The sequence below is a fragment of the Perognathus longimembris genome, chromosome 12 (assembly GCF_023159225.1).
Source record: "Perognathus longimembris pacificus isolate PPM17 chromosome 12, ASM2315922v1, whole genome shotgun sequence".
Taxonomy (NCBI): domain Eukaryota; kingdom Metazoa; phylum Chordata; class Mammalia; order Rodentia; family Heteromyidae; genus Perognathus; species Perognathus longimembris.
In genome coordinates this window covers 15,170,626-15,185,509 of record NC_063172.1, presented here as the reverse complement: position 1 = coordinate 15,185,509, position 14,884 = coordinate 15,170,626, and the positions used below count along the sequence as shown (strand labels likewise).

The window sequence follows — 14,884 nt, the reverse complement described above, 5'->3', positions numbered from 1 at the left end:
TTCTTATCCAACTTGTTACATTAAAAAGTGATTTTAATACAAAAAATCAATGAATATATGAAATCTTAAAAAAAGGTATAATTCTTTCCAGAGTTGTCTAATGTGGACCATCGATTTTAGGCATTTTTAGAAGAAAAAAATCACACAGTGATGGCTGTTTTGAAAGGTTTCTTATGTGTTTTGATTACAGATACACAAACACAAGAATCTACTGTGGGAGGAGGGACAAACAGGCATTGCTTCTATGGACTTCAGCCTGATACTGAATATAAGATCAGCATTTACACAAAGGTCCAGGAGCTTGAGGGACCTAGTGTGAGCATCATGCAGAGAACACGTAAGTCCAGTACCATCTCTTCTCATCCCCCTCACAGGGGATGGTGTTTTAGGTGTAATGTCTCGGATTCATTTAGGAGAAAGAACTCTGCCTAGGAACATATGCAATACAAGGCATGTTCCTCCTATCTTATCCCAGAATTCTTTGCGTACGGCTCACAGAGGTCATCAGTATTGCCTTCCCCCTACACCATTCTCTATATACATTTCATAAAGGCCATGTGTGATGGAAAAGGGTTTAAAACAATGACTTACATTGAGATCCATATCTTCAGGAACTTTATGGTATGTGCAGTGTGGAATGAGTTTAAGAATGGAGTCCTGACATTAAAACAATGCCATCTTACCACAGCCACGAGGGTGGGCATGGAGCCAAGATGTTCCAACTGGCTGACCCTAGAGTTATTGCCTAAGTAAGAAGCCCTTTTGCTTTTTTGATTTCTTTTTTCAAGTTGGCTGCAGATCTGATGCAGTGAAGGAAAAGGCAAATCATAAATTTAAAACAAAGCACTTTTTACATGTTCCAAAGAACAAGGACAGTGTCGACTTTTTGGAATAGCTTCTAATCAAGAATTCCTGGCCTAGAGGCCACAAACATTAAAATGGCTTCAATTGTAATGTGTTCTGGTGGTGGTGGAGGGGCACTTGTGTGCTTAACAGAGTATCTGGAACTTAAATTTGAAATCTTTGAGAACTTATGTCTGAGTAGGTGGTGGGTGGTGAACTTTCCCTATATCCTCTTATTGTGGCATTTAGAAAGGATGACCACCACATACAGATCTTCCCATCTCTCAGAACTATGCAAGAAGAAATCATCATCAATGGGTGGCCTTAAAAAAATCAGAGCAGGAAAACAGAGTATATCCATCTATCTAACTTCTAGTATAAAGATAGTATTTCATAATTCTGAAATAGTCAGCATTTTATACGACACATATACTATTTTTTTTTTTTTTTTGCCAGTCCTGGGCCTTGGACTCAGGGCCTGAGCACTGTCCCTGGCTTCCTTTTGCTCAAGGCTAGCACTCTGCCACTTGAGCCACAGCGCCACTTCTGGCCATTTTCTGTATATGTGGTGCTGGGGAATCGAACCCAGGGCCTCATGTATACGAGGCAAGCTATCTTGCCACTAGGCCATATCCCCAGCCCCGACACATATACTTTTGAGGTACAAGTTACATACCATCAAGTTCAAAGGCCATGGTAAGTGGACAATTCCATAATTTTTTAGTACATTTTAAGATTCCATGTAGCCATCATTATAATTCAATTTAACTTGTGGCTATGGAGAGCCACACCTGCGAAGTTAGGCAGTTCAACAAGTAGTCTATCCCTGAGCAACAACCATAGCTCTAAAGTCCAATTTTAGAACATTTCCATCAACCCAAAGAAATCTTTCCTACTACTATACCGTCTCTCACTTTTCCCACCCTTAGTCTCAGACAGGTTATTTTATTATATATTTATTTTGTCTAGACATTTCATAGAGGTGGAAATATGTATGAAATAGTCTCTTACATCTGGCACTTTGCATTTAGCCTGTCTTTGAGTCAGCCGTATTGATTCGGCTGACATTAGATTTTCATTGGTTTTGTTTTCGATTTACCCCCCTGAATTTAAGATGTGCCTCATTAAAGAAGATGGGCAGTTGCAGAGATGAACTTCGACTTCCACAGACAAATTCGTGTTGTAAAATGTGTTTAGTTGATTGTTTTTATTGCTGATTAGAATTGTGTTTCATGGATACAGCCCATCTGGCTTCGAAGTCCATGGGGCTTTGGTTGTATACAGAATTTAAAGTCAAATAGATTTGACTGAAGCCTCTTCTTTTGCACCCTCCCCCCATTTTTTTTAGCACTTTGACCTTGGATAATGAACACCTCTGAGCAATCTACACTGTTACTTCGTACAATGGTGGCAGTAAGATACAATAGAACAGTAGATATTGAAGAGGTTTTCAGTATTTTTCTTAACAATTTAAAAATATTTTTGAAAGCTCTGAACATTTTTCAACACAGAGCCCAATGTGTCTTCATGGTGCCAATAACCTGGAAATGATTAATGACGGCTTCCTTAGTGCTTGTGTTCTCAAGTTGAAAGACTAAGGTCTTAGCTCATACTCATTGTTTGCCTGGGCTCTAAAAACATTTGAGTTTGGTATCCCTGGTCCATTTCAGTGTTTCTTAACCTTTATCTTCACAACTGCAAACTGCCAACACAGGATTATTTCCAATTTGGATAGCTCTGTTTGACGGAAATGCTTTCCTCATGTTGGAGTCATCTGTCTTCCTGTAGCTTCCACCCACTGGCTCAAGACCAGCCTCCTGAAGCAATGCAGATCAAGCTCCGCACATGCTTGAAGACAGGGACCATCTGTATGCCACATATGCTGTATAAAATGCAGTGCACTGTAATTCTTCTTACCCAAGCAATCCCTTGTCCAATGCTCTGCTCAAATAGAGGGATCGGGCTGCTATTAGTGTCCCATTGTTTTGACTTGTGACTTAATTTGGGATATGCCTCAGTTTCCAACAGGAAAGAAGATGCATGCACTTCTACAGATATTTTTTAAATGAATACATTTGGCTTTGGAAGCATTGAATGGTGATTTCAAGAAAGTTTTACAATCTTGGTTCCAGGACTAAGCTACCAGAATTTTGTGTTTTCATTGTTGGAACTTTTTCTCTTTAAAAAAATCACCTTTAAAAAAGAATAGTGATGTATCTATAATAGTACAATAGAACTATACGAAGTGTATGTGTTGACTCCTCACTTTTAAAAATTCTTCTTTTCTAGAAATACTCATTTCTACTACTGTGGTTTCCTTCAAATAATTCATATTTTATTTATTTATTTGATTTATTTTGTTTACAGGTGGAGTCATGCAAATGATATTGCATTACTTGGTTTGTTTTGCTAAACAATTATTCATGGACATTTTCCCCTATCAGTAATATACAGTTACCTCATTCTTTTGATGTCACCTTATTTAAATAATTATTTTATTTTATTGGACCTTAGAATTGGAAAAGACTTTAAAATTCATCTCTTCCAAACATCGTGCCAATGAAGAAATTCCCTTTACAATATGTTGGGCAAATGATCATTCTGCCTGAGCCTGACTTTTTTTCCTAGCTATTTGTTGCTTATTAATCTCTTGGAACTGGCTGTCCTCTTTGTGAATGGCTATTATTAGTAGAGGGGTTTCCTAATATTAAACTGGGATAATGAGAATTTTGTGTTTTCTTAGAACTGTAGTGTTGAATGTGAGTAGACATGAATGTCTAATAAAATGGTACTTTATGTTTACTTAATGGCACTATAACTTCCTGGTGCTTTGCCATGTGAGCTGGCATAAAAATTATTCCTCTGACCTAACCGTTCCTGGGTACTTTAAACAAATGACACCTCTGCATAGTACTGTGGGCTTCTCATCGCTCTTCATGCAGGTGGTAAAGATGGCCGGCCCGCAATGTTTTTAGTCAGTTTTCAGAACTGAAAGACATTTCCCCAATGCTTAGGGAATCCAGAGGGAAGCCTATCCCAATGGTAACACCTTGGGGGAATGCATGATGGGAAGAGAGGAAAGAGACATGAAACAAGGATTGATGGACAAATCTCAGTCCGGCAGAATGGAAATGACATTAATTGTACGTGTGAAGGCAAAGCCATGTGAAAGGGTTTGGCAGGATTCCTGTCTTAAATCAGCATCAGTACCTCTTTGTATTTGGCAGTTTGATTGCACTGATTCTGGCTGGTTAGAATGGGCAAAATGACATTTCCGGCCCTTGGTCTAAGGATGAGAGGATGGATGGAGTCATTTTTCACAGGCTGTGGCTGATTTATAGGAGTCTGTAAATTCCCCAAGAAGACAGTTATTTTGGTTAATGATTACTCCATCACCTCCCTCCCTTCCCTACAGATGAGACTACTAAGTGATGTACCTTTTTTCTCTGCTTTACAGAATCTCTCCCTACTCAGCCACCAACGTTTCCTCCAACCATTCCACCAGCAAAAGAAGGTAAGAGGATAATTCAATGACAATGTGATGTCAGGTACACAATTCCTGTTGGCTTTCTTTATTCATTTGAAACTATGGTGTTAATGAAAGATGCTTATTGCACTAATTTTCTCCTTTATATAGTACTTACCAAAATATGATGTAATTTAGTAAATCCATTTTGTTGTAACTTTTCTGCACAGAGCAGATTTTTCTGTCAGAATTGCTTAACGTTAATTTCATTGAAAATATCAACGTGCATATTAATAAAGGAAGTTGTATAACTTATAGGTAAAAAATCTAGTCTGTAGTTCTGAAATCAAGGTGAATGTTTTCTCATTTCACCCTGAAGTATTTCTCTCAATTCCTCTGTCCTTATTATAACAGTTCTTCAACACCTTTTGCTAGAGTTATTAAGATAATTTTTTAAAAAGGCAAACCAGATATGTATGATCTTAGCTATTCAGGAGGCTGATATCTGAGGATCAGCAGGAAAGTCCACGAGATTCTTATCTCAAATTAACTATATAAAAAAGCTCAAAGTGGATCAGTGGCTCAAGTGGTAGAGCACTAGCCTTGAGCAAAAAAGCTCAGGCACAGCACCGAGACCCTGGATGCAGCCTCAAGACTGACATATAAAAAAGCCACCCAACAAAGTAGTGATCATTAACATTTTTCATTCCATTAATGAATATTTATTAACCCTGCTATTAACTATCAAAGCTTTTATGGTAGGCATAGGGAATAAAACAATATCACACAATTAGCTATTTTCACTATGATAAAAGAAATAGATGTTTACATAGGTAATTACCAGTCTGGGGCATGAGTTATAAAAGAGAGATTGTACTACATTAGCTTAGGAATAATTAATGCTGTTACAGGCCAGTTATTTATATAAGTGGAAAGATCTGATCTGTATGTGAACAACAAAGCTGTTCAGTGTCTTGGAATGATCTAAGTACATAAATGCTTTAGAACAACATAGAAAAAAAGAGTCTAGAAAAGTTATAAAGTGATTTCTGTGCCACAATAAGGAGTTTGGGCTTTATCCTATAGGATATAACATGGCATGAGAAGTTTGAATGCAAGAAGAATGACTGGATAAAATCTTTATTTAAGAAAGATAATTTGAGCAAGGCATGGTCGCACATGCCCATAATCCCAGCATCAAGAGGCTGAGGTAGGAGGATTGTGAGTTTAAGCTAGCCTGGACTATATAGCAAAACAGGTATCAAAAAAAAAAAAACAAAACAAGCAAACAAATAAAAGAAAGATAGCTTTATGACATTGGTAGAAAGGGGGAGGATAAACTGGAGTGAAAAGAGGGGGAAGAGAGGTAGATCATTGTGTTGGAAGAGTCCACTAGAAGAATTCTTCTATTCATCACAACTTTTCCAATGACTATAATGTACCAAGGATACTGTGAGAAGTGAATTGTTCTTGATGTACTGGAGGACCACGTCAGTAAGTCAGATGCTGCAGAGAGCCAGAGTGTCAAGGAATCAAAGAAGCATCAACAAATTCTAAGAAATCTCAACCTTGATCCTGGCTTGCAAAGTCTTCACTGATCAGCCAATCTCACGCATCATTTCCCAGGCTATATATATATTTATTTATTTATATACATATATATATTATCAACAAAACCACTTGACCCATGCCACAGGTCCTTTTTGCTCTGGTTATTTTGAGATAGTGGCTTGCTTTTGTCCCCAGTTAATCTGTGCTGTGTTCCCCCCACCCCCCCCCACCCCCGCTTTCCCTTTCTGTAGAGCTAGGATGAAAACCATGAACCACAATGCCCACAGTGCACTGCTATGGGATGAGATGAGACCTTGTGAACTTGTTTGCTTAGGCTAGCCTCTCACAATGATCCTCCTGATTTCTCCCTCCCGGGTAGCTAGGATGCATGGGCCCAAGCCATCAACATCAACTTCACCCTAATTTGCTTTTTCCTAAAAAATAGACTTGCTTTTCTGTTAGAAATTTATCTCTAACAGATGTAGTTGTTAAATATAGATTCGGATCCAAACTACAAATTTGTAAGCTTTTATAAATAACAGAACTAATGAGAGCAACATCACCAGATACTTTGACTGTTACCTCACTTGGACATAATTTATTTTACATTAGAAATAGCTTTAAGAGAAGGAAGTTGCACTTAATATAATAGCAATTTATTTTTTTTAAAGAGAAAGACACATTATCTCATAGAATATTTGTGTACAACTGGCCTTAAAAGACTAAGATTTTTGAAGAGCAAATTATTTGCATCATAAAACAGCCACAATGTTCTACACTAATGAAAGGGAAGAGAGGCATAGATAATTTGAAACAGTTCATGGTATCAAATGAAGACTTTGAAGAAAAACGCTTTCAAGTGGAGTTGGTTTTTATTGGTGTCGTATGAGGGTGTTTTTTAGACTTATTTGATTGTGTTGGCACCCCCAATACCTGTTCTGTGCTGGTATTATTGTGTAATTCTTGACATGTGTCAACGGATGGCATAGAAAGACGTTTTCAACAAGATTGGAATCAACATTCTGTTCTTTGTCACCTCAGTGCAAATGCACATTGAATTGTGTAGTAATCTGATTTCATTATATCACTAAAACTCTCTCTGATGGTAACTTATTGAGCCTGTCAGCAGAGGACAGTGTACAAAGTTATGGGTTTGACTTCCAACTTTTAGGAAGGAGATGGGGTTTGCTGATTCTTCTGCCTTTAAACCCCTTTAGTCCCACATTCTCTTATTTCCTCAGTTTAGTACTTTTGGGGCTGAGATTGGTAGATTTTTTTCTTCCATGTTTCTACAAGTCCAACAGAAGCTTAGCAGTCATGAGTGGGAGCTCTAGGCATAAAAGAGAAATAATGTGAAGAAGTGTCGTGATCAAAAGCTTAGAAGATGAACCTTCAACGTTTAAGATTTTCCTTTGGGAAAGAGATTTGTTACCAGAAGGCAACCATTGTCTGTCTTACTCTTATTCAAATTTATTCTTTGTCTTTAGTATGCAAAGCTGCAAAGGCAGACTTGGTATTTATGGTGGATGGATCCTGGAGTATTGGAGATGACAATTTTAATAAGATCATCAACTTTCTGTACAGCACTGTTGGAGCTCTAGACAGGATTGGTGCAGATGGAACACAGGTAGGACTAATGGATCAATCACTAATTCATTCTATGCATTGCAAATGGTTTCTTAACCTGTTACATGACCACTTGCTAGTGGATATGGACAAACAACAATAGGCAAAGGATGTGAGTCTTTCAAAGCTGTTGATTTCAGCAAATTAAACAAGATAGAAAGGCCAGAACTTGTATATCATAGGGAAGAGTGTCTTCAATGACACACAATATTTTCCTTGCTTTCAAATACATTAAAATATTGAAAGGGAAAGATTATAGTTGCACATTACTATACAGCAAATAACCATGAAACTAACAAAATTCTAAAATTACCAAGGTGTAAAAGCAAATGCAGGGCCAGGTGCTATGACCCATGCCTGTAATTCTACTGCTCAGTACTGAGATTTGAGAATCAAGATTTGAACCTCATCTGGGCATAAAAGTCCATGAGACTTTATCATCAATTAACTAGCAAAATGCACTACTGGAGGTGTGGCTCAAGCTGGATACCAACTGTGAGAAAGAAAACTGACCTAGACCATGAGGCCAAGTTCAGACTCCAGTATTAGCACATGTGTGGGTGTGCATGTGCACATGCACACACACACACGCACAAATGAAATGAACCTAGGAAAGTTTATATTGTAGTGGTTAAGAGCTCAGATTTTGAGACAGAACACACTTGGTTTCAACTCGGGGCACTGCCAGTGACAATCCTAGTGTAGTCTTCTGAAAGTTACTGGACTGTATGTGCTTCAAATTTCTCATCTATAAAGCCAGTAGCCAAATAATCATTGCTTCCAGTTTGCTTCATAAGGAATTCATTTTTAAGGAATCTTAACATCTGTCCATTTGCTAAGCTTAAGATACCATTTCTACTTTTTAAATGAGGTGGCAAATGTTCCATGCTTTAGAAACTTAAAAAAAAATTAGTTCTTGAAGACTACTTAGAAAGAAGACACTACTTAACTTGTCTTTATAGATAACTTGCACAAAATTTTAAGCCAAGGAGAATGTGGAATGGGTTTCAGAAGAAATGAAAATTGTAAGTGAAAATGTGTGTGTGTGTGTGTGTGTGTGTGTGTGTGTGTGTGTGTGTGTGTGCATGTATAAAACAAATACACCTTCTCTCTCCAGGTCGCAATGGTTCAGTTCACTGATGACCCCAGAACAGAATTCAAACTAAATGCTTACAAAACCAAAGAGACTCTTCTTGATGCAATTAGGCACATTTCATACAAAGGAGGAAATACAAAAACAGGTCAGACCCCCAAATTCCCATTCATTATTTGTAATTACTGAAATGATCATTTGAGACATAATAATTTAAAAAATTCGTTGATTTAAAAACTTTGTTCCTACTCTTTTTTTCTCCCCCTCCGGTGAAACAAAAATGGGAGGAATTAAAACTGAACTGTGACCTTGCTTTGTTTCAGGAAAAGCAATCAAACACGTTCGAGATACTTTGTTCACTGCAGAGGCAGGTACAAGAAGAGGCATCCCAAAGGTTATTGTGGTTATAACTGATGGAAGGTCACAAGATGATGTCATCAAAATCTCCAGGGAGATGCAATCTGATGGTAAATTTGAAACACTAGTTGGTTATCAATAATGTCAGCACGGTGGTTTACTAAATATAATTTCGAAGGCTATGTCAGCTTTATTTCAGGAATTCCATGGTTTTATTAACTTGAAAATATGATTTTCAAAATCTCTTCTGGCTTAGAAAACTCTAATTGTCCTGTTTTATTAGAGAAAACTTGTCATTTTTCTCTAACACTGGTTATGCACTGGAGGTTGTGTGTAAGGAGCTCTAGCAATGAATTGCAGTGCTATAAGAGGGACCACTGTAGAGACAGGCACCAACGGCTCACACCTGTGGCCCTAGCTACTCAGGAGGCTGAGATCTGAGGATCATTATGTGAAGCCAGCCTGGGCAGGAAAGTCCCCCTAGACTCTTGTTTAAGATTTCATTTTATTTTTTATTTTAAAGGTGATGTACAGAGCGGTGACAGTTACGTAAGTCAGGTAGTGAGTACATTTTGTTTGAACAGCCTCACCTCTTCCCTCATTTTCTTCCAGTTTTTGCATACTGATTCTCTCCCTCACAAGTTATATAATTCATTTTCAACATAGTGTCTAGTGAGTATCACGGCTACATTTGTTCACCCTTTGTCCCACCATTTCTGTGCCCGTCTTTACCCTCCCTAAAACAAATAAACTTACATACAAGGCAAAAGGCACAAAAACCACCCCAAGACTGTTATTATCTCCAATTAACCACCACCAAAAAAAAACAAAAAAAAAACAAAAAACAAAAAGCCTGACATGGATCTGTGATTCAAGTGGTAGCAATAATGCTCCAGGACAGGACAGCACCCAGGTCCTGAGTTCAAGCCTGGGCTGGGTACAATTTTCTTTTTTCTTTTTAAAGAAATACTATTGTAGAGGCTGGTGTGGGGGGGGGGAAGCCATGTTACAGAAACGCAACATTTTTCTAATCTGTAAAATGGGGGTTCCCACAGTGCTGTTGTGGAGATTAACAGGCAGCACCGTGCCTGACAAAGAGTAGATTTTTATTCTCCGGGCTTTGAAGGATGACCCACCCCCTTAGGCTGCTGGGCCTATCACGTTTCTCCTTTGAGAAGAACAATGACATAAATTCAGTTTGTCTGCTTCCTAAGTGTTGGGATGTCTATTTAAAACAGGCAGCTGTGAAAATGTTATCCAAATGGGAACTCTTTTGTCTCAAGCACTAATTGGGAGCATTCACTTGATTGAATTTCTTTAAAATGGAAAATTTCTTTAGGGGATGATGGAATAACTCTCATGTAGTGAAATATGTGTATGAATAATTCCGATGAACTGTAAAGAGTGAATTCCCACCCCCCCCCCCACACACACACCCTAGCCTGGCCTTCCTAAATAAATATGTTTGAAACATTTGGATGTTCAATCTCTTGTATTGCATTGTTAATATTTCATGGAATTTAACATAATCAACAATGCTGCTACGCTTCTGCCATAGGCTACAACATTTTTGCAATCGGTGTGGCGGATGCGGACTACTCTGAGTTGGTGAACATTGGCAGCAAGCCGAGTGGGCGCCATGTCTTCTTTGTGGATGACTTTGATGCCTTCAAGAAAATTGAAGATGAATTGATTACTTTTGTCTGTGAAACCGCATCAGCAAGTATGTTCTTTGGGATTTGCACTTAGTTTTCGTTTTAAGTCTGAAGTGTTTAGTGCTGGTTACATAGTAAGTTCCATCTCGCAGTGAGGAATGATAATTAACTCTCAGAGCTCTTCCGTATGCAGACATTAAATTTTTATGGGTTTCAGCAGATAGAGTAAATGTCCATTTTTCTGGAGGTTTGGCGTTTTGTTTTGCTTTGATTTTCTTGTTTTGTTTTGTGGCAGGATCTTGCTGTATTACTCAGGTTTGTCTCAAAGTCAGTATGTAGTCCAGGCTAGCCTGACGACTTTGCATCTTGCTAGCCCAGCATTTTGAGTGGTGTACAGTTTTCAGTTAATAAAGATTCTTCCTGAATAAGATGAGAGTTTATATTTCAAAGGGATTGTGAGTGAATAAATATGGGATGTAGATTACAAAAGCGTATGAAAACTATGCATCAGGCTGACAGAAGTAAAGTGGCTTCTATCACATGCTGGCCACCGCTGATTTTAATGGACACAAAAAAGAGGGACACTGTGACCCTGTGGTAGTGAAACAGAGAAAACCACAGTGAAATCTGATCGAGTCCCTCCACCGTTCATTTCCTGAAAGGCTAGGCTAGTTTCTTCAGTTCCTAACAGGGAAAGACTGCTTGGAAAATATGTAAACTAGGATTTTTATATTGTTTGTGTTGTATTCCAGCTTGCCCACTGGTGCACAAGGATGGCATTGACCTTGCAGGTATGTATTATTACAAATTTTTTTCAAATACAAATATGTTAAATAATTTTCATTTCAAGTCCAGGTTTCATTTTATTTTACATTCAAGTTCCTTAATAGAAAAATCTTTACACCTGAACATTTGTTTATTATGCCTAAAAGCATCTCAAGGAAAGCCATCCTATCCATAGGACTTTAGGGGTGGAGTGGGAAAAGAAGAAGTAATAGAAAAGATTGTTCTGAGCAAAGCACAATATATGCATGTCTGAAATCCCGGAATGATATTTTGTGGTGCATTTTTAATACTTAAAAAAAAAAGAATGACAGAAAAGAAAAACAGGTTCTTTAAAAAAAAATTGAGTGGATGATGATACCTACAGGAGGGTTTGAGCCAAAAAGGAAGTGAATATGCAACTATGAATATGGTTGTTTGTGTGTATGAAAATAGAACCACGAAACCTGTATACATGTATAGAAACGTCACAAGGCAGCCTTTCTCTACACAGTTAATGTATGCCAGTAAAAATTTCCTTTTGTCTGTCTGTCTCTTAGGATTTAAGATGATGGAAATGTTTGGCTTAGTTGAAAAGGATTTTTCATCAGTGGAAGGGGTGTCTATGGAGCCTGGTACCTTCAACTTGTATCCGTGTTACCATCTCCATAAAGATGCTCTGGTTTCCCAGCCAACCAAGTATGTGTCCATTGGAAGTTACTAAAGCCAATCATGTTTACTCCTCTCTCGATCTGAAAGTGATGCCACATTTGAAATATTCTGTGATAGTTCCTGGTGCGATTTCTTTCTATGATATTTTGAGAAAAGGCTGTTTACATTTAAAAAGGCTGTTTAAAAATGATCCAACTCAACTATAAGGCTGATTTGACCTTTAGTATCTGTTCATCTCAGAAAGTATGTACAAAGAATTGATCCTTATGTAGCTAAACAGTATGCTGGGCATTATTGTTATGTAGCTAAATAGTATTCTGGGCATTATTCTAAGTTCTTATGTCTGCTTGCTCACTTAACCTCCAGTCAACTTAATAAAGTAGATTGAAGTCTATGTCATTTAGGAGGTAGAAGCACAAAGAAGCTAGCAAATGTTGAGTGAAATCACAGTTTGTTAAGCAGTAGTGCTGGGATTTGTACCCAGAAATTGAGTTCCAGAGTCTAGACCCTAATACTGCCATAAGTTGGATAATTTTTATCCTTAAAGAGTCACTACAACAATTTTAAAGAGTTGAAAAGTACCTTTGTGTTTCCAGTCCAGATCTATTTCCCCAAGTCCAATCATATCCCACTGTGTGGTACTTGAATATCTAGTGCCAATTCAAAACTTCACATATTCAGTACTATATCCCTGGTCCTTTCTTCAGTACCACCTTTGTTTGATCCTTCGAAGATGTCACTCCAGATCTTCCAATAATTCCAGATAATTTCCTTTACAGTAAAAGTCAGAGTTCTTGAATGACCTGTGTTGGCTGGTCTTCCCCTAGGTCTCCTTCAGTCTTCTCCAATCAAAATGTCCTCCTTGCTTTCCCCCCAAACATAGTAGGCACATCCACCGTTTCCTCTTCATTGGCTATTCCTTCCTGAATGCTTGAAATACTCGAATACTTGCAATATTCTTCCTTCAGTTGTCTGCATAGCTAATTGTAGTGTCTCCATAGAGTTTTTGCTCAAAGATAGCCTGTTCAATGAAGCTTTGCTCATTTAATCTTCTGTGAGCCTACTCTGACTTTACTAAAATTAGTACATAATTCTCCTCCAATTAGACCCAATTTCTACTAAGATGTCCTATGAAAATGATTACCGTCTAAATATACTACATAATTCACACCACTAGAACCTAAGTGTTACAAGGATAGGTATCTTTGTTAGTTTTATTTACTGATGTATCCTCCATGACTTTTTACCATGTCTGGTCTCAAACAGGAAGTTCATGACACATTTTTTTTTAAATCCAAAGGAATTAGCTAATAAATGACAAATAAATGAAGGAGTGAAATGTTTATATCTGTTCACACAAACAGAACTTTCTTTTTCAAACCAATGCTAAATTCTCACGTGTTCACACATTCATGAAGTCAATTGCTAACTTGGTTGAATTCTTACTATGGGAAAGACCTTTGGGGAGGGTTTAGGGGAGAAGACCCAAAGTAAAGTAGTGTATTTTGTTGTTAGAAGGGAAGGGGTGGGAGATGAGATTATGCAGAAGGCTGCATGCCTCAGGAAGCAGTCCCTAAAGGAAATGAGATGAAAGTTTGCTCCGTGAAGAGAGTAGCAGAAAGCAGGTCAGAGAAGACAAGCCAAGCAATCCCATGGTAAAAGCCTCTCCTGAGCCCCTCCCCAACAAGACTTCTGAACACTGGAAGATCCTTGAGCCTTGTCTGTCTCTGGGAGGTCTTAGCTCTTCTTTATACTCCTTCAAAGATTAGTGACTTGAAGAGATGTTCTGGTAGAGTGTATGCCCGGGGAAAAGCAGCTTTTTGCAGCTATGGGAATTTCAGAAGGTAGCTGGTGAATCAAGTAAAGTACATTCTTAATTCCTTTTTTTTTTTTTTTTTGCCAGTCATGGGGCTTGGACTCAGGGCCTGAGCACTGTCCCTGGCTTCTTTTTGCTCAAGGCTAGCACTCTGCCACTTGAGCCACAGCTCCACTTCTGGCTGTTTTCTGTATATGTGGTGCTGGGGAATTGAACCCAGGGCTTCATGTACAGGAGGCAAGTACTCTTGCCACTAGGCCATATCCCCAGCCCACATTCTTAATTCTTGAAGGTGGATCTAACTTGGTGCATCCTAGCATCTACTCTGGAAAGGAAGGTGATTCATTATCCCAGATGGTAGAATGTGAACAAATCATAAGCTAAGTTTTATCAAAAGATTATAGATAGGTATTTATTATACCAAAACTCCTGAAATGACTTCAGTGTTCAATGAGAACTGTGATTGCCTCGATTAGTTATGAAATCATCAAACACAATATAATTGTGTACTGTAGTCATAAAATATCATGCTTTAAAAATATTTAAGAAAATGAAAAATGTTTACATGATGATAAGAAAAGACTAGGACAAAATGATAAAAGGGATAAACACTCACATTCTTTAGATGAGAGGGAAATATACCACCCGGAAAGAGTGATATGGTTTGGATGAGTAATGATCTTTGAGGTTTTCCAAAAGCTTGTATAATGAAAGTATATCTTCTCTATAATCAGAAGTATAAATATTTGAGGAAAGATATAATAGCACATCATTTTCTTTCTACCTTCAGGTATCTGCATCCAGAAGGATTGCCTTCTGACTACACAATCAGTTTTCTATTCCGAATTCTTCCTGAAACCCCACAGGAACCATTTGCTCTTTGGGAAATTTTAAATAAAAATTCTGACCCAGTGGTTGGAATCATTTTGGACAGTAAGTACACGCGTGTGTGAGTGTGTGTGTGTGTAAAACTGAAAGTCTGTGCCAACCTGAAAACTAATCATTTTGTTACTCATTACTTTGTTTTAGACACAGTTTCAAAA

At 38.0% G+C, this 14,884-nt stretch overlaps 1 protein-coding gene across 5 annotated transcripts in view; it reads left to right on the top strand.

Annotated features, from left to right (window-relative positions):
• The window catches only part of Col14a1 (collagen type XIV alpha 1 chain), a 176,445-nt gene that overhangs the window by 96,761 nt on the left and 64,800 nt on the right, over positions 1 to 14,884 (top strand). For all 5 annotated transcript variants that reach the window (XM_048358765.1, XM_048358762.1, XM_048358764.1 and 2 more), the window contains exons 24-32: positions 191 to 337; positions 4,301 to 4,357; positions 7,348 to 7,487; positions 8,604 to 8,727; positions 8,903 to 9,046; positions 10,495 to 10,659; positions 11,344 to 11,382; positions 11,914 to 12,052; positions 14,632 to 14,774. In XM_048358765.1, the coding sequence (XP_048214722.1) occupies positions 191 to 337; positions 4,301 to 4,357; positions 7,348 to 7,487; positions 8,604 to 8,727; positions 8,903 to 9,046; positions 10,495 to 10,659; positions 11,344 to 11,382; positions 11,914 to 12,052; positions 14,632 to 14,774 (1,098 nt within the window). The remainder of the gene's footprint in view (positions 1 to 190; positions 338 to 4,300; positions 4,358 to 7,347; positions 7,488 to 8,603; positions 8,728 to 8,902; positions 9,047 to 10,494; positions 10,660 to 11,343; positions 11,383 to 11,913; positions 12,053 to 14,631; positions 14,775 to 14,884) is intronic.